This window comes from Antechinus flavipes, chromosome 6 (assembly GCF_016432865.1).
Source record: "Antechinus flavipes isolate AdamAnt ecotype Samford, QLD, Australia chromosome 6, AdamAnt_v2, whole genome shotgun sequence".
Classification (NCBI taxonomy): domain Eukaryota; kingdom Metazoa; phylum Chordata; class Mammalia; order Dasyuromorphia; family Dasyuridae; genus Antechinus; species Antechinus flavipes.
Window position 1 is genome coordinate 215980781 of NC_067403.1, and position 26960 is coordinate 216007740.

A 26960-nucleotide genomic window follows, 5' to 3' on the forward strand; every position below is an offset into this window, starting at 1 on the left:
ATACATTTTTTTGAAGTACTCAGTTGGTAAGAAATGAATGAAATGGTAGAAAGAAAGCTAGATTTTAGAGGGAGAAATCCAAGCTTTGCAATTTGTTACTTGTGGGAACTTAAGCAAGAAACTTTCCCTCCTGAAGCCTCAATCTGCAGAATAGGAGAACTGGTCTAGATGACAGGTTCTAAGTTCCCTTCCAGCTCTGAATATATGATCTGGAGTGGGTAACCTTGAGTGGATAAAATGAAGATTTGGAAGCATCTGACCCTCCCCAGAGATTTTGGCCTTTTCACGGAGAGACCTCTCATCAGCTTGTTCCTTCTTTGCTTTTCTTGGGACCTTTACAGGAACTGCGCCAGTACCTGTCTAACCTTGCCGACCAATGCAACAGTGAAAACAGCCCAGTGGACATGCCCTTAGTCATCATTCTGGACAATCTCCATCATGTCAGTTCCTTGGGAGAGATCTTTAATGGTCTACTGAACTGCAAGTACCATAAATGGTAAAGATATATTTGGAGCCCTTGGGACCTTGCAAGCCACTGTCCCAATCCCCTAATTTGATGCAGCTGATGTCAACTGATTAATAGAGCAATGCAGCAATTAATCTTTGATGGGATTCACTGGGTGGTTATTTAGACACTGAGAGGTCTACACACTGGGTGCAAATACAATGATGTTCCTTGAATGTAATTCTTTTTTGGCTTATACTTTCCTTCTTGTTAACTTCCTCTACAGTCCTTATATAATTGGCACAATGAACCAGGCTACCTCTTCTACTCCCAACCTACAACTTCACCATAATTTCAGGTAAGATGTATCAACTGTGCTCTTCTAATTTGGGAGCAACATGAAAGATGGTGGTATAATTACCGTCACCCTTATTTGACTCCCAGTACAAAACCTTGACTTTCCCTTCTCAGAAGACCATTTGGAGCAGTGACTAACCTTTTTCCAGCCCATTGCCCATAGCAACCCATATGTTCACCACCTGTTAGCATCTTTCCTCTTCAGTACTGAAAGTCAATATGACTGATGAAAACTATTATTTGAGAGCATCTTCCAAGCTTCTGAGTCTGTCCAACCTTGATATTCTGTTTATTATCAATCCCAGATGGACTTCCCCTCCTCTCCCTTTTATTCTATTTCACATAACCCTTAAATGTGACCTGATGAAATATGAACTTTATCACAGAGAGTTATTAGATTTATTCACATATCACTGGCATTGGGACTAAAATTGGTTTCTCCAAAAGTATGGGGAGTGGAGGGAAAGAAAAGATTGCTTGGAACATAGATGGGCTTCGATAAATATGTGTTGATTGATTGATTGCTGTTCAGCTGCTATCATGGTCAAGAGTTGGAAGGAGCTCGTTAAATAGCTTTATGTTCTTCATCTTGCCAAACACACCAGCTGCTGCCTTTTGTGTCATCCTCTCTAATCACTACAACTAAGTCGGGGGAAAGGAGACACAAATGGGGAGGATAAGGCTAGGAGATACTATTGCACTGAATAGTATACTGCTATGACATTTCTAAGACCCCCTTCCATATCAGATCTATAAGCACATTGGAGCAAAATTGACATTTTAATATGGTTTGATTGGTGAGTAAGAGATGTGACTTGAAGAGAAAATTAACTCTTTAGGGTAACTGTCTTTTCTAGGTGGGTGCTGTGTGCCAACCACACGGAGCCGGTAAAGGGCTTTCTCAGCCGTTTTCTGAGGAGAAAGCTCATTGAAACAGAAATCAGTGGACGTGTGCGGAATGCTGAGCTTGTGAAAATCATTGATTGGATCCCTAAGGTCTGGCAACATCTCAACCGCTTCCTGGAGGCTCATAGCTCTTCCGACGTCACTATCGGTGAGAGCTGAAAATTACTTTGAGCTCACAGTATCCCGAGTGGCAGTTTAGTGGCTAGGAATAAAAAGGAGGCAGAGGAGAAAAGTGGATGCCTAAATATTCTCTCAAATGATGGACACTCTCTCTGGAGTCCTCGAAAATGTCATGTTAGTGAGAGTCTTTTCTAGTCGTGAATTTGAGGATTACTACTTCCAAATCCCACATTTTCCATGTTTGTGGAGAAAGAAGATAATGATTAAAATTTACAAAGAATTCCCTGAGCTCATTTGCACTTCCTCACTGCAAAACCTTTCACCACTTTTGCTAACAGAGAGCCAAATTGCTACTGTAGGTTTTGCCTCCCTCTTCCCTGAGCCAACTACAGATGGAGGTACTGATAGAATGGGGAGGGGTCTGAAAGGCAAGAAGTGGGAAAAAAAGAGGAGCTTAAATGATAAGAGCCTAAATGGCCAACAGTTACCTATAGAAAGGTTTTACCCAAGAGCTTTGAGAGAGACTCTGATATTCAAGACCACAAATGTTATTCCTTAGCAGCTGTCCTTTTAGATCCTTCACACTTGAGTACATCTGTCAGATAAGAACCCTGTGGGACGTTCATTCTCTTCACTCATACAGTCTAAGATCAAAACAATTTCAATTTTTATCAGTCCCTCTGGTATTCTGCCTGAGCATTCCCCTGTCCGTGGTACTGCCTCTCAAGGGCACTCAGCTTGAAGTCATACCTCCACTTACACCTCTGACCCTTCTTTTCTCCTCCTCTTCCAGGCCCGAGGCTCTTCCTGTCCTGCCCCATAGATGTGGATGGTTCCAGGGTTTGGTTTACAGACTTGTGGAACTACTCGATTATCCCCTATCTCCTGGAAGCAGTCAGAGAAGGACTACAGGTGAGGAGAACATTGGGGAGAGCAATGGAGAGTTGCTTTCCTGTGAGCAGGCTCCTTTCGTGACCAGATAAACCCACCCTCATCCCAGAGATCCTATTTGTCCAGGCTATAAAAGCTTTTGATCATGGGCTGCCATCCAGCTATCTTATTGAAAGGAAAGAAGTGGGTGTGCATACAAATTTCCCTGCCAGCCAAATGACTCCAAGCTGTAGTAACTGTCTGCAGCAGCTGGAGATCATGAATACATGAATTTTTCACCTTGTGCTAAGCACAAGGAGTACAACGGTTATGCTAAAATTAGAGTCTGTGACAATTTTATTGTTGATCCTGAAGGCAATATAAGAAGCTAAATCTGTATTTCCAAACCAAAGCTGAGTAATTAATAGGCAGAATGCCAGGGTGAATAATCTTCAAGCCAGTTCACAAAATCTCTTTTCTCAACACTCGGGATAGAAGTTATCCTTTGGGGTCATATGCAAGTAATGTTTATGTGTTTGTTTAAACCATAGGCATTAAAATAAGTCAATATTTGCTATTGTAGCACATTTAGAAAAGCCATAGATAATACTGAGAAAACATGGGAGAGATTTGTTTGTCTTCGTAATTAATGCCAGCAATGCTAGTCTTCAAAAGAAGGATAACTTTTTAAATAACTTAAAGGGAAACAACTGGGGATGTTGATCCTGGAGAACACTTGGGAAATCAGGGAGTGATTATTACTGCCTTTAGATTTTTGAAGAATTGGCTGTACCGTCAGATGGAAGAAGGATGAGTTTTATTCTGCTTGGCCCTAGAGATCAGAACTAGGTACAGTAGCTGGCAGATATAGATAGGAAAACTTCAAGCCAATGAAGGAAAATCTACCTAATTAGGAAAGCTACCATAGTGGAATGAGTTGCCTCAGGAAATATAAGGAGTTTCCTCATTGTAGAGTGAGAGGCTTGAAGAAAACATTAACTTGTTGGGAAATTGATGTTATAGTATTAATTTCTGTTTAGTTATATTATTGATTGGAATGAAGAGCCTAAGAAATTCTAGGAGTGATCCTTTGGTTGTTCAGTGTACTATGGGGTAAATATGTTTGAAGATCTGAAAAAGTCATGGTAAAGGTCTAGGAAAAATGTGTTATAGGTAATACTCAGGGTGGGAATGGATCAGATCCCAACATCTTTAGATCCAAGTCTACTGGGTCTTTGATAATTAGGCAATACTTTTAGGATCTCTCATTTTGTCAGTAATGTTTTTCTCTTTCCACTGACATAGATCATAATCCATTGTAAGCCTTTTAAAATGTAGATTCCCCAAGATTTATTGTCCTAAAACTATAACCTATTAACATCTCTAGGCCTAAGATGATTGTTGGATGACACTGGACCCATCTTGAAAGCTTTTCCAGTTTGGTAGGATCTATGAAAGCTGGTGCTCCACTACTCATACTATAGTGAGTTATTACAAGAGAACAGTAGTGGACAGAGGGCTGAAGTCAAGAAAGTCTGAATTCAAATCTCATCTCAGATGCTTGCTAGCTGCATAATCTTAGGAAAGTCATGCTATCTCTGGAGCCTCAGTTTCCTCAGCTCTAAAATAAGACTAACAATGGCCCTACTTCACTTACAGTTTGTTCTAAATATATGCAATCTCAACAAGTGCCTTACATGCTGTGGTTCCCAACATTTTAAAGTGCAGAGACCCCTATGTTTTTAGCTCAAAATTCTTTTGACCAAAAGTTTCCCACACTGCTTTGGCTTTGCTTTTCATTTGTAAATTTGTCAACATGTCCTTTATAAAGCATCCTGAATACTTTATAAAGCAATCCCGAATACAAGGGCATTCAATCTAGAATTAAAAGAACTTGACCAAAATGTTGGCTTTGTGACTTGCTATCTGTCTAACCCTAAGCATCTCAATTGACTCAGGCCTTGTTGTATTCATTTTTTTAAAGTAATTGGATTACATGATCTCTGAGGGATTTTCTGGCTCTACATTCAGATAATACATCCCATTATGGTTATGGTGTAGCATCTCTGCAAGAGAAATCTTATTGTACGAAATCTCTTAATGCAAAAGTGATGGTATTTATCTTCCTTCTTCTCCCCTCACCAAAATTTCCTTTTTTTAAGCTTTCTTCTCTTTTCAATGTTGTTTAGTTGCCAAAGTGACAAATTGATCATCAGTTAGATTCCATTGGCTTCTAAAAGGGGATCATTAATAAGGACACGATCCAGAATATTATATAATCTCCATTATTTGATGCACTTCCTGATTCCTGGTTCCTAACACCTGATTTATCTAATAAACCTTTCCAAGACTGAAGCTCTAAGGTCAAATGATTGTCGGGTGAGGGACAGAAGATAATAGAACAAGAATAGCAGTAATCACTATGTGAAAAAATGAAGATGTGAGCATGGATAGGCTCTTTCTTTTTTGCCTGTTCCTATTCTCTCATTCCCAGTAATCTCTTTGTGAGGGAACAAGGATTATACCAAAAGCCAGGCTGATGCTGAGCAGTATCAGGGAACTTGCTGAATGGATAAGCTTTGCCTTCTCAGGAATGAATAGAAAAGACAGATTTTGCTTCGGTATTCTGAGATTCCATGCTTTCTCATGGGAAGTTTCTGCTCTAGTCAGAGCCATCTTGAGAAAGGCGCTTTGATGATCATTAGCCAGGAGTTGACAGTCCAAAGGCAATGATAAAAATCCTGCTGGCTTCTCATGGAATTTGTGAACAGTATGGATTATGGCTGCAGACTTTTCCCTGACAACAAAGCAGTGCTCCAAAGGTTAAGTGACTCTCTCCTTTTGCTGTTTTTATCTGTCACGAACAGATATCCAGCCTAGTGATGGCCAGCCTGTCAAAAAGCAAGCGATACTGTAAGTGTGAAGGAATCTGGAATAGGAACAATCACTCCTAGGCAGGAAACACTGATTATGAAATTTCTTGACACCTAACAGATCAAAGTGGTATTCCATTCTTTTGGAATAAGTTATGGGATACACAGAGAGTTTATTATTAATTCTCTGTCACATCACCTTTAGAATACCTCTGTGGACTCTTAGGAGAAGGCTTCATTTAGTGGCTTGGCTAAATATATGGCAGTAGGATTGTGCTGTCTGATTCTGGGATGCTGTACTTAAACACAAACCTACAGAGGTCTCAGAATCAATTACATGTGAAAATACTATGGTTCTAGTATCATTACTGCTGAAAATCTTTTTTCCCCTTTAATAATCATGTATTTATTTTTAACATTAATTTTTTTCAGTTTTGAGTTCTGAATTCTCTCCCTCCAATTTCTTCCGCACCCACTGAGAAGACAAGCAATATGATAGCAATTATACATGAGAAATCATGCAAAATATATTGAAGAAGATAGTCTTGACTACAAAGAGCATTTTAGGTAGTTTGTAGTAAAGCATTTTTGCTTTTGTCCATAGCTGAGGAGCTCCAGATAGAGAAGTCCCTTTGCTAATGCAGCTTGAAACTCATGTTTAGCTTATATCATCCCAAACAGGTGAAATTTGTACTTGGTCACACAGTCAATATATGTTGGAAACAAGAAGGGAGCCCAGCCTTCCAAAGACCAAGACTGGCTCTCTCTTTATTCAATCATATTGTCTTTCTTACTCTTTTTTCATGATCCCATATTACCTTCCATTACTTGAAATTTTCATCAAGAACAAGTCATCCCATGTCCTAAGACCTTCTCAGCCCAGAATATCTCTCCACAGACCCACTCTCCCCTTTTCCCATTAGTTGACTTCCTTTTAGAACCTCCATTCTGAAGGCCACCCAAGTCTTCATTCTCCTCCTGGCCCAATATGAGGGAGAAAAAAAACTTTCCTCACTTCAGAACTAGGTGCATTCCTCCCTCCTTATCAGCTCCCTTTTTGTGTTGATTCCCCTTATTAGAATGTAAACATCCTGGGAGCAGGTACTTTCCTTTTGCTAGAATTTGTACCTCCATAACTTATTACAGAACCTGGCACATAGTAAATGCTTAATAAATGCTTCCTTCCCTTTTCCTAGAGCCTCAGTTTCTACAGGTGTAAAATGAGGTGTTTCTAGCCCCTACTCCCCAGCTAAAGGTCTCCTTGAAAGCAAGGATTGGCATTTTTGTAATTGCATTCCCAACACCTAACATAACATGGCAGATCCATAATCCAGGGTTTGATTTACAGACTTGTGGAACAACTTTGAGTTTTCTTGACAAAGATAATGAAATGGTTTGCCTTTTGCTTCTCTAGTTCATTTTACAGATGAGAAAACTGAGGCAAACAGTTTTTTTTTTAACTTTCCCAGGGTCATATACCCTCAGTGTCTGAGTCCGGATTTGACTTCAGGACTTCCTGACTTCCAGCTGCCCTGATTCTGATTAGATGATCCCCAAAGTCCTTCCTACTGTGGGTGCTAGCTGGACTTAGAATGAGGAAGACACATTACTAAATTCAGTCTGACCTCAGACACCTACTGGCTGTGTAATGTTGGGCAAGTCACTTCTCCCTGTTTGCCTCAATTTTCTCATCTGTAAAATGAGATGGAGAAGAAAATGGTAAACTACCTAGTACCTTTGCCCAGAAAACCCCAAATGGGGTCATGAAAACTAGACATGACTGAAGCAACTCAACAAGAAGTCCCTTGTGTTTCTAAAATTCTATAAATCTTAAAGTCATGTCTCCTGATTCCCAGCTCAGGATCCTTTTCTGACCTTCTGAACAGCATTTCATTCCAGGTCCTTCTAATTTTCTAGGAAAAGAGATGACCCAAAATAGCCATTCAACCAAGGTCTTTTCAAACTAACTGGTCTCAGTATGACTGAGGTAATCAGCCATTCAGTGATTGAGGTGAGATAAAGAAATGAAGCAAAGAATGACCTCTTTTACCTAAGTTACCTAGTTTAAAAAAGGGGAGGGGGATCAATCTGGGAAAGGGACGACCCTCTGGATTTCTGGCCCAAACAAAAACAATTGCTGTTTGCATTCACTTTGAGGCAATCTGGGCCAAAACAAAGATCAAGTTCCTGGAACCTGTGATTTGGGTTTAGGGTTTAGTCCTTAAGAAAGAAATAATTGCAATAATTCTAATTGTGAGCTAATAAGGACCAGTACCAGTGTCAGAGGAGCAAAGGGAGTGTAATAAAAAACATGCTACAAAGGTGAAATCAACTGGCTTGCACTTTATCTCCATATTTAAGTCTCCTTTTTCCATCTGATTTCATGAATTTCAAGAGTCAGGATATCACTGTCAGAATCAAACTGTTGGCTCACGGGTCTCAATAAAGCCAGCAGATACTATGTAGCCCAACTAAGCCTGTGTACCTCAGGCACCCTTTCCAGTTTTAATATGTGATCTGTGCCCCCAAATCTGTAACTGAAGCTACAATCTGGGAGATGCTGCCTTTTTCTTCAGGGAAAGTTAAGAGTAGAGCTCACTGTTGAGAATGAGACAAGGTTGCCCCCTGTTGGCAATAATGCTTGATATAATCCCTCAAAATTAACCAGTTGCATGTTTTTAGTTTTAAAAAATGTTTTTAATTACCTATAGATTCACATGTGAACAAATGATTCCCCACCTTGTAAAATAAAAGTGCTCCATGTTTAACATACATTGGATCACTTGTCAACTGAGGGAGGCGGTGGAGGGAAAGGAAGGAAAAAATTAGAGCACAGGGTTTTGTAGGGGTGAATGTCGAAAATTATCCAGGTATGCATTTTGAAAATGAAAAGCTTTAATTAAAAAAAATTTTAAATTAAAAAATAGAAAAAAATAAATAAAAGTGTTCCATAAACATGTCTGTACAGAAGTACAGATCAAACCAATTATAGTCAGGCACACTGTAACTCAGCTCTGCATAGTGATTTTATTCTGTACGTAGTGATGTCATTTTGATCCTTTTCAAGAAGGGAGGAAAACAACCACAGAAGTAAAAATCTACTAACACTTCATTCCCATAGATTGTTTTGGAAACATAGAAATGAAGCATTCCAACTTTGTGTTTTATCATATCTCTCTTTGCCTCTCCCAAGCAGGGATTTACATGTTCATTGTTTATAATTGAAGTTGAAGTTTGAGTATTTTTATGTCAGAAACTTTTTTTAGGGTTTTTTTTTTTTTTTTTTGTGGAGACCAGCCATGGAGCCTTGAAATTTTCATGTATTTTCTTTTCTTTGCTATTCCGTTCAACTAACTGTTGATTTCATGGTTTTTGCTATTGTTCTTGCTTAGTCATTTTTCATTCATGTCCAGTTTTTCATGACCCCACTTAGAGTTTTCTTGGCATAGACACTGAAGTGGTTTGCCATTTTCTTCTCCTGATCATTTTACAGATGAGGAAACCGAAGCAAATGATGAAGTGACTTGCCAGGATCACACAACTAGAAGGTGTCTGAGGCCATATTTGAATTCAGGAAAATGGGTCTCTAGGCCCAGCATTCTGGCTACTTTGTCACCTGGCTGCCTTTTTTCATGATTTTTGGGTGATTCCAGAGACAAGCAGGAGGCTAGTGATTTTTGTCTTTGAAGAGGATATTAATGTGTTCACTGCATCTTCTATTTTATTTTATAACTAAAGCCACTGTCCATTTTTCATAGGCGCTTTGCTCTATCAAATTAGAAACAATCTTGAAGATCATTTGTTCAAATTCCTCATTTTACAGGAAGGAAACTGAAATCCAGTTAGCATAAGTGACTTATCTGAGGTTCCACAGAAAGAAATTAGAATTTGAACTCAGATCCTCTGACTTTAGGGCCTGTAGCCTCTCCTTTGTTCATCATTTTTTCTCTCATTTTAGAAAATTGTCCAAATGAAGCTGCCTTCAATGTGAGTCTAATGCATTTATCACTTGCATTTATTACTCTAAATCTGCAGCCAATATATTTGTTGCTCCAAATTGGTTTTGTATCTTCATAACTCCAGGAGGGTGGAAAGAAGGGCTTTGTGCCATTTTTCAGGCTGAATGCTAAATCTCTTTAGAATCTAAATACTAAATCTCTTAGAGAAAGAGGAGGGCATCCATATCCTAGTTCTAGCCTGAGCCCAGACATCACCAAGATGGACACTGAAGGTCATGTTCTTATCCAACTCTTTTCCTGCTGGCTTCTGGAACAGCATTTGTTCTCATATGGTTGGTATTTTATTTATGAAAATCAGATTCTTTATGACCTCTAGCTCTTTCTTCAACTCATAAAGATGAAATGACATTTTCTTGCAGTCTATTCATGCTTGTTGGGCCTTTTCTTGGGGAAATACCATGAAGTCAGCAGAAATCCAAAAGTTTGCCCTATTTCATATAGAAAACTCTCTCTGTGGAATAAAGTAGTGCCTGTAATCATAGGGCAACTAGGTGATGCAGTGGATGGAACACTGGACATTGAGTCAGGAAGATTAAAATCTAGCCTCAGACACTTTCTGACTGCATGACATTGGGCAAATCACTTTAATCTTGTTTGCCTCAGTTTCCTTATCTGTAAAATGAGCTGGAGAAATTGTTCCAGTTTTTTTGCCAAGAACATTCCAACTCATGAAGAGTTGAACATGACTAACAACAACATGTAATGAAAAAAAATCCAATCAAAATAACCTAAAACACTGAACTTGACATCTTAGTCCCTAAACCCAAATCTAAAATGTAACAGCACTACAATTATGTATAAAGTCACTTAACTTTTCTAAGCCACAATTTCTACCTGTCAAATAGGAATAATGACATGTACACTACTTACCTCACAGTGCTGTGTAATAAACGCTTTGCAAACTATAAAACCTATGACAATGCAAACAGTAATTATTCCAAGCTAAGTCACAATGACCCTAGTTATGGTTTTTCCTGAAACCTTTCCTCTGGCTTAGGCAGTGTCCCACCTAACATGGAATACAACAAGGGTCATTCACAAAAAACATGGGAAGTCTGACCCCATAACTTTTGCAGATTTTTTTTATGCATAAGGAAAAGTGAAAAGTCATCTTGGAATATTGATCCCTTCCTTTGCCCTAATAGAAATGATACCTCCCCAGACTGATTTCCCTGACTTGATATGTTAAGGTCAACCAATTTTATTTCTGCACTCAGCAAATTCACTTAAGTGCCCACTGTGGAGTTTCTTGGCTATATATTTGTCAAATACTCTTTTCCCTGGAGTGGAAAAAGAACAGAGTAATGAGATTTACACTTTCTGAAGAAGAAACCCATGGCTTAAAGCTATAAATAGCGCTTATACTCCAAAAGCCCAAGTTTTATAAGTCTGACTGAACAAAAAAACCATGATTAAAACTCAGTTTATACTTCTATCCCCTTTCATATCCAGCAAACCAAATGACCTTGCTTAAGAATATGCTATAGAAGTCACCACTCTTAAATCTCAGTTTCTGGATTTGTTAATGAAAGGATTTAGACTAGACTGCTGGGAGTCTGCTCATCTATAAACTGAAGGAAATTGAACCAGAAAACCTATAAGATCTCTTCCAACTCTAAACTGAAGAACCAAAAATTGAATTCATTTCAATAAATATGTCCTAAATATTGAAATATGTGTGCATATGTGTGTATGTATATACATAGGCACATATACATATACATTTAGCAAAGTGGGAGGGATATAGATTTATCTATATATAGATATTGAAATCTATAGACATTGATATATAAATAACTATAATCAATATCTAGGTAGATAGATGGAAAAAATCTAGCTAGGTCTATCATTCTTTTTTACTCTGCTAGGTAAATAAGTGTAAAAATGTGCACATACACACACACTTTTTAGAGCTCCTGTGCAAACTTTTATTTCTAGGTGAGGCACTTTGTCTCTATTTTCTACTCTTTCTCTCATCCTCTTTGTCCTCTTGCTTAGTTGAATTTGATTTGCAAATGGCTAATTCATAAGAAAGCCCTGTTTGCAAACAGAAGCTACTGTGAGAAGAGCAAGTAAGTTGTAAGGTCTTATTGTGTTAAGAAAAATCTAGTCTCCGGCTGCCTCTTCCCTTTTAGATTTGTGCTTCCAATTAGGTTTTGCATACTTTCTACCTCTTCTGGTCCCTTTGCTTGCTTTCTTTCTTGAGACTCTGGGAAGTCCTTTTGCCACAGGACCTGAGTATAATTTAGTACTTGGAATTCCTTGAATAGTCCTGTCTTATCATTGTGTGCTAGGAAGTAAGCACCGACATGGGATTTTTCAGGTGAGAAGTGCTTTGATAGACACAATCCTCAGGCTTCCAAAAGCTACATTATTTTTACCATCGGCATCTTTCTGAACCTGATGGTCTCATCATGTTGTGTTTTAGCTCTACGGCAGAAGAGCTCCCTGGGAAGATCCTGCTAAATGGGTGATGGATACCTATCCCTGGGCAGCCACCCCCCAGCAACACGAGTGGCCTCCTTTGCTCCAACTGCGGCCTGAAGATGTTGGTTTTGATGGCTATTCTGTGCCTCGCGAAGGTTCAACCAGTAAACAGGTTCCCCCAAGTGATGCAGAAGGAGATCCACTGGTGAGTGCCCAATTTCACTAACGGGGATTAGAGAATGTATCTGATCTTGGAGAACCTGAAGATCAATATCTTCTAAACAGATGGGTTAATCATCTTCATCATCCAGATTTTGTAAGATGTTACTGGGTAAATATTTTGGAGAAAAAAATAAAATAAATATTAAAAATCTTACCCAAAATTAGAGGATCCTTTCTCTTAAACATATCATAATTGTAATAGAAGAACGAGGGGGAAGAAATCCAGATATTTTTAAAAAATAAATAAAGCTAGACAGGCAGAAAAAATAGATTAGTCTACCTTGTGAACTTTTGGTAAGTAGAATTTATCATACTGCTTATTACTGGAAAGCCACTTTGGTTCTGGATCTATTGGGGTCCTATTTGGAGGGACATAAGTCAAAGAGGTTCTAGAGCCATCTTAGGGAGAACCTCAGGATATGGAATCTGGGAGAACATTGGAATCTTAAGGAGAACATTGTACACAGTAACAGCAATATTGTTAGATGAAGAATTGTGAATGGCTCAACTATTCTTAGCAATATAGTGATCCAAGACAACCCCAAAGTGCTAATGATGAAGCATCTATCTGGTTCCAAAGAAAGAATTGATGTTCATTTTGTAGACTGCAGCATTTTATTTTTCACTTTTTTCTTTTTTTCCCTTTTAATCAAGTCTTGTGCACATGTGTGCATGTGAAATGTGCACTAATGTGAAAGTGTTATCCACCAGTGCACATGTATAACCCATGTCTGATTAGTTACCGTTTCAGGGAGTGAAGAGAGGAAAGAGAGAGGGAGCGATAGAATTTGGAAATTAAAACTTCAAGACTTTTTTTTTAATTCTGTATAAGGAAATTGGGGTGAATGGACTGACATTAACTCTGGATTCTTCCTTACAGATGAACATGCTGATGAGGCTGCAGGAAGCAGCCAACTACTCGAGCCCTCAGAGCTATGACAGCGATTCTAACAGCAATAGCCATCAGGATGACATCTTGGACTCATCCCTGGAGTCCACTTTGTGATCAGGGACCCAACACAAAGTCCTTCTCCACCCTGGGCCTTCTCCACTTCTCATGCTTCTCCCTCCCCAGCCCCCCACTTCCATCTGCATACCCCAAACCATCTCCGAAGGCGCCTTCTCAACCCAGCCTTCAGTCTCAGTGTTAGAGCTGTGAGAACAAGAAACCTTGTTTGTCAGCCTTGACCATGGGTGCGGGCATCCAAGTCAGACAACCTTGGGACTTTTTCCTTTCAATGACAGGGACAACTGCACTATGTTTTCTTTCTTTTTTTCGAGTCCCCCCTCCCTCCTTTTTTTCCTTCTCTTTATTTCTTTGCTTTTTTGCTTCTTTCTCTGTGAGCTCCTATGCCTGAGACCCTGAAGATTTTTCTGAATTATTGCCAAAATGTGGAAAACAAAAAAGGAGTTGGGAAATTCCATTCAAAACTCGGAAACTCAACAGCATCAGGCTGTGAACTGTGTGAAGATTAAAAGGGCTGGGGAGGGCCAGAAAATTAAGCCTATGCTGCTTTCTACCAAACAGAGAGTGTCTGGGCTGGACATCCGTGCAGCCCTCCAGCCAAACAACCTCAGCTCCAGGGGACTGGTGCCCTAAGGGGCACTTGCCTTGGTGGTAGTCAACAAAAGGCAAAGCTATAACACAGGGAATCCTTTAAAAAAAAAACACACACAATTTTTTTTTATGGTGCTCTCTTTGCCTGAGACCTTAGTTTGACGTTTCAATTCTGTCACACCTTTATGTACTTTTCTACAAGAATTTATATATATGCACAACTATACACATACAGCATCAACACACATATATATGTGCATAATAGCATGTGTATATACATATATATGTGTGTGTTAAGTGCAGGTGTGTGTCTGTGTGTGAATACATATGAATCAGGTTTTTTGTTTTGTTTTTGTTTCTGCAAGCACTGTGTGTAGTGAGAGATGTTCTACAGCTTTGAAGAACTGAATACCTACCCCTCTGAAATGGACATTGAGTTTTTATTCCTCTTTCTGACTAGCATTGATTCTAATTTTTTTTTCTTCTGCCCTTATATTCAAAATTGATAAACACTGGAGAAAATGAGAGCTGCAGGATTCAGCTTTTCATTTTGTCCTATGTAGTTTTTTTTTTTTTAATATTACTCATTTTAACAGCTCAATATCCCAGTCTTTTGCAACTGGGTTCTACTCGTGTCTCTTTGAAGTAGCAGGGACCCATGCTATCCAAACATGGGCGAGCTTCGAGCCACGTTAGCCCTTCTTCCTCCTTTTCCTTCTAAACGCACATCTGTGACATAAGCAGCCGGGCTTGGACTTCATCGAGGTGAGAGGTCACCTCCCAAAGGAATTGCACTTCCCCTTCTATGGGAACCCGCTATATGCCACAGGTCACTGGGTGCGGGCAACCCCTTCCCGGAAAACCCAGCCTCTGCCTCCATCTGGACGAGCTTCCTCTGATCTCTTCGGGTGCTGAACTTCAAAACGCGATGCCTTACTTATTTTGTACAAACTGCTCATTTATGTTAGTGCCGCATCTGCTGGGGTTGGATTTTTCTATCGAAACAAACAGGGCTAAAATGTCATCTCTTCATGTGAAATAGGAGAACACAAGTTGCTGTGAATATTCCTTGTCTGAGAGATTCACTTTTGTGGATGTGTGGCCATTTAAAAATAGCAGGAGGAAAATAAGATCTGTTGTCAGGTTCATTTTGTCTACAGCTGCAAATTTTACTGGACAATTATCCATCTTCTCTGCAGGAAAAAGACAAACTTGTAATATTTGACATACAATACAAAACACCTTTACAGGAATCCAGTGTGCTGTTTCTTTAATGTCCTGGTATATGTTTAATATTGTTAAATCTTTAAGTTGCCTGTTTAAAAACAAAACAAAGAAAAAAAAACAACCTTAAATACCAATTTGCATGTAGTTTTTGGATTGTTTATTTTCAAGGTTGTTTTCTTGTATCTCTTAAATTTCTGCTAACAAGATTATGACTCCCTGTGATTTCCCTAATTTTTTTTTATTCCATAAGAGCTTGACGTGAGCCTGCTCAAATCACAACTTCTGATTTGCCAATGACTCATAATTTTCTTTCTCCTAAAATTAACTGCCCTACCAGTGAGTGAAGTGCCAGTCAAATTTGTCACTGCTTAAATCTCAGTAAACTCAAGAGTATATCTGGAGCTAGCAAATTATCCTTGATCTGGGATATCTACCTTTGGTTTGGGTTCTGGTTCTGGTCATACCCTTGGCCTCTGAGCAGTGCTCCAACACCAAATATTATCATCTAACATGTGATGCTAACTTCTCAACTCGTTTCACACTCAGCAATTCCCTTACTTTCTACTACTGTGAATTTGGGTGGAAATGAAGTTGATCTCATTTTAGGTAATTTTCCCAGTCACCTTATTAATAGACACCCATCGATATTTTTTAAACTCTATTTTTTCCAATAACACCCTTCCCCATCTCCTCTCTTTTTTTCTTCCCTCCCTCCTCCAGCTTTCTGTGGCCAGGCACAGAAAGGTCTCTGTGTTGATCACTCAATGACTGATGATCATTTGGATGACTGTGAGCAAGAGTGACCTCCAGTAGTTTAGTCCTTGTAATGATCACACACTCAGTGTCCTTTCGAAAGCTTCGGGAAGCAGGGTTGTATTTTTTTTTTAATTTGGCCATATTTTAAGTATACATGACACACCTTTGAAAGAGTGATTGCTCATTTAGGGCTTTGTCCAAAATGCTTCCATTTTGCCTTTTTATACTGAGTATGGCTCATTTTGAAATGTACAAGATTCTATGCAACATTCATGTTGAGTTATGAGTGGAAGCCAAAAGTTTTCTTTCCAAACTGCCAAGAATATGCAGGCCATAAATGAGATGGGGGAGATCTTATAAGCTGGGATGGGGAGGGAAGGGACTTCACTAGACCTTTGTTGTACATTGGGGAAATTTTTATTTCATGGTTGATGCTTAAACTTCAATATTCTGTGTATTGAAACTTGTTTGACTGTGGCGAATCTATTTCAAATTTAAAAAAAAAACAACTTTGTGGATATTAAATGGAAGGTTTGCTGTTTTGACTTAGTTGTTTCCAGTGGAACGGTTTATGAAATATGTTCTATAAGATGTACATTTTTTCATTGTAACATAGAAATTGTAAATATTTGATTAAAGTGCTGCATTTTGATGAATTTTTTCTAGCCATTTTTAAAGAGAAAACTAGGAATTGAGTATTTTGTGTACGGTATGATGTTTCCATCTTCCCTCCCTCCCTCTCTCCCTTCCTATTTAATTTTCATTTGTCACTAGGTTTGGGATTTGCCAATGGTCTGTTGGAGATCATGCCCCACGTCATGGAGAATGAAATTGATGATTGTACCAGTCTTAAATTATTGATGATTCAATAAAATCAATGCTTATTTATTCAGATTTACAGTTTGGCTTGTTCTTCTATACTAAAACAGCCTTCATCCAACTCGGTTTTCTTCCAACTTGATTTTGGTCCTGTTCTGCTGTCTATTAGATGTAAAACACAGCAAAGAACCTAACCTCTTATGCTTTCTCAGCTGTTATTACTTTCCACTTCCTCTCCATCTCTCCTCAGTGATCATCCAGATGTCAGAGCCATAGACATTTTTTTCTTTCCCATTTTTCTTCTCTGCTGGAGTCTTGAGCCTGAAGGAAAGATCATCGATGAGCCTGATTATAAATTATAAACACCTATAACAATAAATCTCTCCTGAATGCAATTGTCTCCTCTTGGCGGCCAGAAGAATGCTACAGCCAGTTTTTACTGATTGTTAAGTTTTCAATTTGAGCATTGACACCTCAGAAATTGGCAAACACTACAAATCAGGCCTTGATTTATTGTTTTGTTGGTGAGGGAGAAAGTGGTTGTTAAATATTTACCCTTGAAAATGGCCTTGTGCTTTGCCAGCTCTGGGGAATGAAATCCTAGGATTCTGGTTGTAGAGTTGGATGGATCCTCAGAGGTCACCTGCCCCCATGCCCTCTTTTCAAAGATGAGGTCATTGAGACCTAAGGCTGGATTTGACATTTGTGAGTCCCCATCCAGTGCTTTTTCCACTATACCATATTGCCTTCTGAAGCCCTGCATGTAGGACTGTTTTATCTGCCATCATCAAATTCACTTCAGTAAACATTAAGTGCCAATTATGTTCCCAGTACCATATTAAATGATTCCATGATTACAGAAAGTCTCAGCATCAGCAGGCTGGTTATTACCAACCACAGCATTTCTGGTTAGTAAACACACAGATCCTGTGATCTGTATTGGAAGGAGAGCCCATATGGACAGAACCAAAGATCTTTTGACAATGAGAACTTCTGGATGCTATCACCTTTGGAGATTTTGAAAAGCATATATTAAAAATAAAGGACACTCTGGATATGTTGAAATTTGACCTTGCCCCCACTTGTTGCCATAAAAAGCCTAAATCCTTCTAAATCACATTGGCTCACTTAAGCTGCGGATGCGAATTTGGAGTATACAGTTTATGAATACAAAGCTAAACCTACAGTAGATCTCCCATAGGACATAATGGGAGATGTTACAGAAATGCCCAATGGCTTAGGCTTAATTTGGAAAGAGAAATCAAGCATCTTTTCCCTTTTTGGCTACTGTGACAAAGAAGCAAGGGATTTGGATACAAAATGTAGTTTGTGGTTTGTGGGGTTATTGTTCTATTTAGTCCACTTTGACAAATAATGAAAGCAGTTAACATATATTGCTTTAAAGCTTTCAAAAAACTTAATATATACTTAACACAGTCTAGGATGTTTCTCCAGTCTTTGGATTACCTTAGGCTAATCATTTAACCTTCAATCTGAAGCCTCCTTTTCCCTAGGTATTATCTCATTTGCTCCTCACTACAACCTTGTGAAATAGGTGCTGTAGTTATTATTATTCTCATTTTCAAATGAGGAAATAGAGGATCACAGACTGACTCGTCCATAGTCACTGCCACTAGTATATGTCAAAGTAGCATATGGACCTAGATAACTTGTGATTCCATTTGCTGCACTTAATCTTTTCCCTCTGTTATGCCCACCTTCTTGCTCTATCTTCCTGAGCACCAAACCTCCAGAGACCATGTTCTGAGGGATTTAGCTCACTTAGGACTGAAGCTGTCCGCAAGCAACTGGCGAGTTCATGAATATAAATGTACATGGCAAAATGGTCCATCTAGTCATCCCTAGCCAGGCTTGACCTCTGCCTTCTGTCCCACATATTTCTCTCAACTTCCTCCTCTGTAATCAAATCCATATTGCCATTACTTATTGTTCAGTCATTTTTCACTCATCCCTGAACTCTTCCTGATCCCAGTGAGGTTTTCTTACCAAAGATACTGGAGCAGTTTGATATATCCTTCTCCATCTCATTTTATAGATGAGGAAACTGAGGTAAAAGCAACTTGCCCAAAGTCACACAACTAGTAAGTGTCTGAGGTCAGATTTGAACTGGTCTTCCTGATTCTAGAACCAGCACTGAAACACCACGTAGGTACCCCACTGCCATTGCTACTTCCCTACAACTTCCTCCAAGTCCAAACATCCTTCCTTGACCACCATTCCCCTTTTTGTTTTATTTCCTCTTATTATCATCTAAGTTCCGTGAGAGCAGACTGTCTCCTTTTGTGGAATGGAATGGAATTAGTGGAAAATAATAAGTATTCATTAATTAAATATAATGCCCCACTATTGGCACTCAGGCACTCATAAACTATCATCAGATTTGATTTTCACAACAACCCTGTGAGGTTGGTCCCATTATGATCTTCATTTGACATTTCAGGAAACTGAGACTAATAGGCTTTCTCAGGATCACACAGGTAAGATGTGTTTGAGACCAAGGCAAGATATTAACTCCAGGTCCAATGTTCTATCCACTAAATCATCTGTTTTTGTATTTGTACACAAAGTAAATACAAAAGAAGTATATTTCATTTATTATCACACTGCTCCCCAAAGAACAGAAATTATCAGGTCACCTTCATCAAAACTCTCTGTCAGGTGGCTGAAAAATTATTGAATAACAACAGCAGTGTGAGTTCCACAGCTGCAAGCTATAACTATTAGCTAATAAGCAGAATTGTTAACTTACCTACCTATCCAAGTCCATTCAGATCTGCCCCCAGTTTCAAACAGAGCCTGCATACAAAAATAAAAGATCTTCAACCCATTGGCTGGGTCAGCTCACATCTAGTGAACTAAATTCCCTTCTAGGTAATGATTTAAGAATAGTCACAAAATGGAGCAACAGAGGATAGTGACCAGAATAGTGAGGAGACTGAAGGCTATGTCATGTAAGCAATGGAGGAAGGAACCAGGGTATCCTAGAAAAGGAAAGATGTAAAGGGATGAGATACCTGTCCTCAAGATGTGAAGAATTGTCTTAGGGAGGACGGTTTAGATTTAGATTTCTTAGGCATACAAGGGAAAACTGGGAGCAGTCAATCATTTAATAAGCATTTATTAAGCACCTACTATATATCAGGCACTGTGCTAAGCAATGGGGGAAAGTTTGAGAAGCAGATTTCAGTTTTGCGAAAGGAAGTACTTTCTGTGGAGAAAAAAATGACAAATCACTGCAGTGTCTTTGTCAAAACTCCAAACAGGGTCACCAAGTCAGACTGGACTGAAAATGACTGTACAATAATAAAACACTTCCTTGTCTACTGCACCCGAGGTTATCCCCATAAATTTGGTGAGTACCCCGGGTTCAGGACCCTCTGTGGGATCATATTCCTCAAAACAGAATGAATCCAGTGTATTTGACTTTATGTTATTGTGGGTCTTTGTCCTTCATTCTTGAAGAGACCATGACATCAGAAAGATGGTGCTGTGACATGTGAATGAATTGGATTTAAGGGAGGGAGGGCTGGGCAAGGTCACCAACCTCATTTTCTCCTCCAGAGATCCAGTGGCAACATCTAAAAGAAGATGACGGGAGATGGCCCTGGATAAAGGGGGAGATCTTGCCCTTTCAAAGCTAAGATAGCTAGAGAATGCCATTAGTTGAAAGCCACATTAGCTAATCAAATGTAAGCGTAAGAAAAGTAGGAAGCAAAGATTTCCCCCACCAGGCTGGAGGTTCTTGTTCAATGGAGGAATAAGTAGGAAAAGTGAACATATGCCGGGAGCATGTGGCCAAGGCTCACGTGTGGAAGACCACACACAAAGTGTGTGTGTGTGTGTGTGTGTGTGTGTGTGTGTGTGTGTGTGTGTGTGTGTGTGTGGCCAAACAGCACATGTGGTCAAGACACGTGCATGGGAAACATTTGGGCATCTGAGCTGTGGCTGCTCATTATTGCTGTCTTCCCAGCATGGCTGTTAGCTGGGCTCCCCCCACCCTGTCAATCAGCACCATGGACAGAGCATGACGACTGGAAGACCTGAATTCAAATCTAACTCAAACACTAGGAAAGGCACATAACCTCTGTCTGCCTCAGTTTCCTCAACTGAAAAAGGGGATAATAATAGCCCCTATCTCACAGCCTACAGGAATGTTGTGAGACTCAAATGAAATAATATCTGTTGAACATTTAATGCAGTTTCGGGCACATAGTAAGTTCTTAATAAATCTTTGTTCCCTTTCCATTCTCTTAAATCTCTTGAGTCACGAATTTCAAACTAGCTTAAGATGATTGTTTAATATACTTCCTCAATTTTTTTTCTAAACACTAGGCTATGAAACAAATGACTCTCATTTGCTTTATTATTGCCAAACAGATGTTGTTTGCTTGAATTTTATTTTCTTTCTCATTTTTCCCTTTTTGATCTGATTTTTCTTGTGCAGCAAGATAATTATATAAATATGTATGCCTACATTGGATTTATATTTTTACCATGTTTAGCATGTATTGGATTACTTGCCACATAGGGGAAGGGGGAGGAGGGAAATTGGAACACAAAGTTTTGCAAGAGTCAAAAATTATCCTTGCGTATGTTTTGAAAATAAAAAGCTTCAATAAAAAATAATAATTGCCAAACAGTTCTAGGGGATTGGGGGTTCCCCAATTTTTAAACCCTAAGTCTCTTCTGTTTAACAGCAAAGATGAATGGCCAGGGTAGAGGTACAAAACCAAAGTAAGCCCAGTGGGCAAAGTCATTATCTCTACTGTCAATTCAAATGTAGACGGAGCCATTCAAAATCTGAAAGAAGCTATGTCCACAATATGATTTTTTTAACTATCCAGTACCCCATTTTGACCACCAGAGGGCAGAAAAGCACAAGCAATTTTACCTGCATTAAGTTCCTTGATAGCCAACCTTTTTTCTTATTAAGCAAAGCACTGATCAGAGCATTCATATAGGAAAGACCAGGCTGAAAAGAGTTGCTCTGTATTCTATCCCTCCTTATCTCCTACTTCTGCCCAGAAAGGGAAGAAGGAATAAATTCACTGAAATGTTTCCTCTAATCTACAAAAAACACAATTACCAAACACAAGAGTATATTACAATATTATCAAAGATGTCTTGTAGTTCAGTTGTCTGAGACTTCTTGACCCCATCTGGGGCTTTCCTGACAAAATCTGAGGGGTTGCTGTTTTCTTCTCCAGCTTATTTTGCAAATGGGGCACTGAGGCAAATGGGGTTAAGTGACTTGCGTGTCTGAGACCCAGATTTGAGGAAGATGAGTCCTCCTGATTCCAGGTCTGATTCTTTAAACACTGTACCATCCCTAAAAGAAATCTTGCGATCCAACCCCTTCCTACTATAGGCAAGGAAATTCGGGCTCAGGAAGAAGGGGTTGCTCGGGATCTGTCACAGAAGCGGTAGAGCCAGAATTTGAACCAGAGACTCAACTCTAATGCAAAAAAGTTTTTACTATACCATGCTTTGGACATTTTCAAAGTACCTTTGTAGAGCTGTAGCTCAAGCAAAGTGACCAAAACCTTGTCCCAGAGTTCTAACATCCAGGGTAGTATACCGGACTCCTTAACTCACAAGCCTCTCCGTGCTCCCTCATTCAACACTGAGTCACTACTCCCAAGGTCCTGTTGTTTCACTAACCTTGAGACAGAACTTCCTTTGCCTTCCAGAGAGGCAGGCATTGACTCAGTTTTGATGAGAAGTAAACTTAGGGCAAGAAAGATGAAATCAAAGTCACCTAAAGAAGTGTCATATAGGAAGCTTCAGTGTGAATCCTGACAGCAAGACGGCAGCTCCTCATCTTAGGATTTTCCTTCTTTTTCAGATCTTGTGAAGACCTTGTTGAACTTGAATTTAAATGTGGGACTTAGCCTATGGACATCTAACCCTTGTCCAATGGATAATTCTCATCAAGGTAAATTTTGACTATTTTTTTATCTATTTCTCTGGATATGGAGAGTTGGAACCTCTTATAAATAGAAGTAGTTTGAACCAATTTTCTTTTCTGTGATTTCATTTCATATTGGTATCAAAAGCCATCATCTATGTATAATGTGGAAAGGAGGGGAGTCTGTGTGGAAAGGGCGAAGGATAGCAGTAGTAAAAGTAGTAGTGATAGTAATAGTCATAATGGCAGCAGGAATAGGAGTAAGAGGAGAAGGGGGAAGAGGAGGAAGAAGAGGAGGAGTAGAAGTAGCAATTGTAAAAGTAGTAGTAGTAGTAATAGTAGTACTAGAAGCAGAAGCAGCAGAAGTAATAGTAGTAGAAGAAGTAGTAGTACTAGTAATAGAAGTAGTTGTAGTAATAGTCATAATGGCGGCAGCAAGAGTAGAAGTAATAGTAATAGAAGTAATAGTAGAAGAAGAAGTAATAGTAGTAGTAGTAGTAGTAGTAGTAGAAGAAGAAGAAGAAGAAGAAGAAGAAGAAGAAGAAGAAGAAGAAGAAGAAGAAGAAGAAGAAGAAGAAATTGTAGTAGTGGTGGTGGTGGTGGTAGCAGTAGCAGCAGCAGCAGCAGCAGTATCATTTATATCTCTTTAAAGTTTACAAAGCATTTTGCAAGTATTATCTCAGTGTTGTGCTGCTATCCAAGGAACAGACAAGGGACAAAGAAGAAAGTGTTTTGAGATTCTTTGGAGGATTGAGCAGGGACATTGATTTTTTAAAAATACACAAATGGAGAAGAAACACCTAGGTCTGAATCTTGGCCAAGGTAAGGAATATCCACAGTGATGAGATCTCTGGGTTCTATTACAAAACTGGATTATTAGGTTTGTGTGGAAAGATAGCCCCTACAGATCCTACTGGCTTTAGAGATTCTTTGTAGGGGGAAAGGAGTGAAGATTCTTTGTTGGAGGAAGGGGTGTGGTAAGCAGATAGAAGGATGGAATGTGGAGAAATCATACAATCTAGAACAAACTGTGGCCTATAAGATTATGTTCATATCCCAGGGTTCAGCAGTATTATAGTTCTCACTACTGGCCAGAAAATGTGGGGACATAGTCAGCAATGCCTCTTGAACTTCTGAGTTCCTTTAAGATTCAACTCAAACGCCATCATTTTTTTTCACTCCCAACTCACCCATATAGTTTTTAGTGCCTTCCTTTTTAAGTTAAACTTGTTTTATTTCAGCTCCATTCATTCCATTTTAATCACAGCCTTGTAGTCAGGAAATTAAAGGCATTATCTGGAGATCAAAAGCAGGAAAAGTAAAATCAGTAGATGAAATTAGGTAATTAGATTTTTGCTTCTGAATATCTGTTTGGTCTCTTTGTTTTAAAATATTATAGTATAATTGAAAGAATGGACAATGAGAGCCCATTCCTTCCAAGAAAGGCACTCTGAGATTTGCCCCTTTTGTATGTTAGATAGAGAATGCCCAGTGTTCTGTCTTCTGCCAATCTATCATGTGGGACTTTGGAAGCTCGTTTTGTCCATGATAATCCAGGATTAATACTATGTGAAAATGAAAAGTCTTCTTTTTAACTGAGGATGACCTCAGTACAGATTGGAACTGGATCTCTAGATAAAGGATTTGAGTGGAATTTGAGTGGACAAGCTATCCATCTCATCTCTTCCCTGTCAGCTTTTTAATGAGAATTGTTGGACTAGAGTCAGATTAGAAGGAAAGGCTTTTTTATGCTCCAAGAAATGATGATTTGATCCCATAACTCCTACAAAACAAAGGGTTATCCAGTAATGGACTGTGGAAGAAGAGAGGAGTAATAGTGGTTGGGGCTAATCTCCTTAACCGGGGGAAAAACAATGGAAGTAAGTGTTTACCTGATAAAAATAACAGAAAGGTCTGTATCAAATGGGGATTTATATGTAGACGGAAAGCTTTCCAAGATTTCTCAGATTGGACAAGCCTCACTCATTTATAGTGCTGCAGACAGGAATAAATCAAGCTCCCAGAGGGAGCACAAAAGGAAATGCTAAGAAGTGAGGGGATTATGGGGGAAATGTTGAAAATCTTGGGGGTACAAATTAGATGAGATTACGGAAAAAATCACAAGCTGATCAAGAATGCATAACATTGTACTGATGGGGAACGTCAGTAATCCAGACATCTGCTGGAGATATAGCTCTGTCAGTTTTCATCATTGCTTCTAATTGATGTTGCCGATTCAAAAGAGAGAGCCAGAGTTGGGAAATGAATAGCTGAATAAAAAGATAGTGTCTATTAATGGCATTTCGATTTCTGGATCATGACTGAAAATATAAAAATGACTTGTAATGATAGGTCAAGGGATGAAGTACACCCCCCAAAAAAGAGCTAGTAATACAAATTTGGTTCATGTTTTGTAAAGCTGGTATCAAGAAGACTTCAAACTGAAAAAGAGGAAGAGAGAAAAAAGCCTCTATTATATGTCTACCAAGCCTGAAATCATAAAAAGTAGCAATTACAACAAAAGTAGCAGTAGAGAGAGAAGACAAATAACTCATAGAAAATTATATCCAAGAATAATAATAAATAACAGCTAGAATTTTTATAGCACCTTAAAATATGTACAAATATTGCATTTTATCCTTAGAACAATGCCGAGTGATGAGGGCATTATCCTGCCCATTTTGCAAATGAGGAAATTGAGGCAGACAGTTAAAGTGATTTGTCTAAGCTCACACAGCTGGTAAATGTCTAAGGCAGGATTTGAACTCTGATCTTCCTGACTCTATATCAAAATTACAGAGCACTCTATCTTTTGTACTATCTAAATGAAATAAAACTGTAGCCTCATATGTCTATATATCAATGTACCAAAAAATGGATAATAAGCAAAATGAATTAGAGAACTCATTTTGAAGAGAAAAGGTTGACATCATCTGTATCACTGAGACTTAGTGATTTGGAACTCATGATTAAAATATGACTCTGAGAGGGATTTTTCTGGTACTTTACTCAAAAGGAATAAGATAGTTAAAAGGGAATGATAGGGGAACGTGTACCTTAAGTGAATACAGTAATTTAAAGAAATACAAGAACTTGAGGGTTAACATCATAAATTTAGTTGAATACCAAAGAGGCAAGAAAAAGAAGAGAGATCACCATGAGAATAAACTACATGTACCCTTAGATGGAAAAACATGTTTGATGAAGAATTGAGGAGGGAAAAAAATAACAATATAAACATGGAAGCACATTATTATAGTTCTGGGAGTCTTCAATTTTTGCAGATATCTACTGGACATATTTCTGTGTACTGTAGAAGTGATGATAAGTGTATGACTTAATAATTACAGTCTTTAAAAGGAAGCAACAAGGGAAGTTGAAATTCTAGACCAGATTCTACCTAGGAAGAGGGAACCAAACTTCAAAATAATAGGAACCATGAAGACATGACCATTCCATCATGAAATTTTTGATAGAAAAGGAAAGGAAAGCTCAATATAATCTGATGTGTTTAAACTGCTATGATAACATTACTTTTTGGCAAGGAAATTGTGGTTAAATGACTTGCTCAGGATCACACAGATAATAGGTATTAAAGTCTGAGAATGGATTTAAATTTAGATCCTTCTGACTCCAGGGCTGAGGCTCTATTCACTTCACCAATCAGCTATCCCTACAATAGCATTTTTTAAAAAATGGAATAGTCAGGATCCATTGGTCCAATACTTTGGGGGTAACTATTGCACAGGGTGAATGGGAAACTCACCACCAAAAAACATTAATGACAGAAGCTGAGAGCAAAAGATATGAACGTTGTTCTCAAAAGAAAACTTATACAGTGTTTTTAAAAAGTTACAGATCACTAAGAGAAATACATAGACACCACCAATTTGTGGATTTGTTTTGCTTGACTAATTTTTTTAACAGAAAAAAATTTTTGGAAAGTGGGGAAGCTTTGAAATGATAATGATATCCAAAAAAAGGAAGAAAAAGTAGACTCATGAGACTTTTTTTTAAATTTTGATTGTAAGCTTTTTTGGGGGGAATTGTCATTTGTCTTTGTATCCCCAATACTTAGCACAGCACCTAGCACATTGCTTGACTGAGGCATGAGGCAGCAACATCAAGAAGTCTTTAGGTACCCTAAGGAAAAATAATTTAGTTTGGCCCTGCATGCCCACTCCCAAATGTCTAATAGTTCCTCTTTATCAGCTGCAGAGTTTTTGTTCCAAAAAGTTCAGTTTCCTCATCTGCAAAATGTTGCTTCAAACTTTTGATTCTGATCCTTTGTTTCCAAGTCGAAGATGTCCTCTGGAGATTTTATATACTGTGGATAGATTTTTAAAAAGTATCTTTTTTGATGAAAAATTTGACATTAAATTATTCTAAAGCTTAAGGAATGGGAACCAGAGCACATGCATGGAGTAGAGGG

The 26960-nt window shown here is 38.7% G+C and overlaps 1 protein-coding gene across 2 annotated transcripts in view; it reads left to right on the top strand.

The window, feature by feature from the left end:
- The window catches only part of NAV2 (neuron navigator 2), a 442768-nt gene extending 426094 nt beyond the window's left edge, over window positions 1–16674 (top strand). For both annotated transcript variants that reach the window (XM_051965599.1, XM_051965600.1), the window contains 6 exons: window positions 342–496; window positions 732–803; window positions 1660–1856; window positions 2622–2740; window positions 12019–12222; window positions 13120–16674. In XM_051965599.1, coding sequence (XP_051821559.1) covers window positions 342–496; window positions 732–803; window positions 1660–1856; window positions 2622–2740; window positions 12019–12222; window positions 13120–13245 — 873 coding nt within the window. In that variant the 3' untranslated portion in view covers window positions 13246–16674. The remainder of the gene's footprint in view (window positions 1–341; window positions 497–731; window positions 804–1659; window positions 1857–2621; window positions 2741–12018; window positions 12223–13119) is intronic.
- The last annotated feature ends 10286 nt before the right edge of the window (window positions 16675–26960 follow it).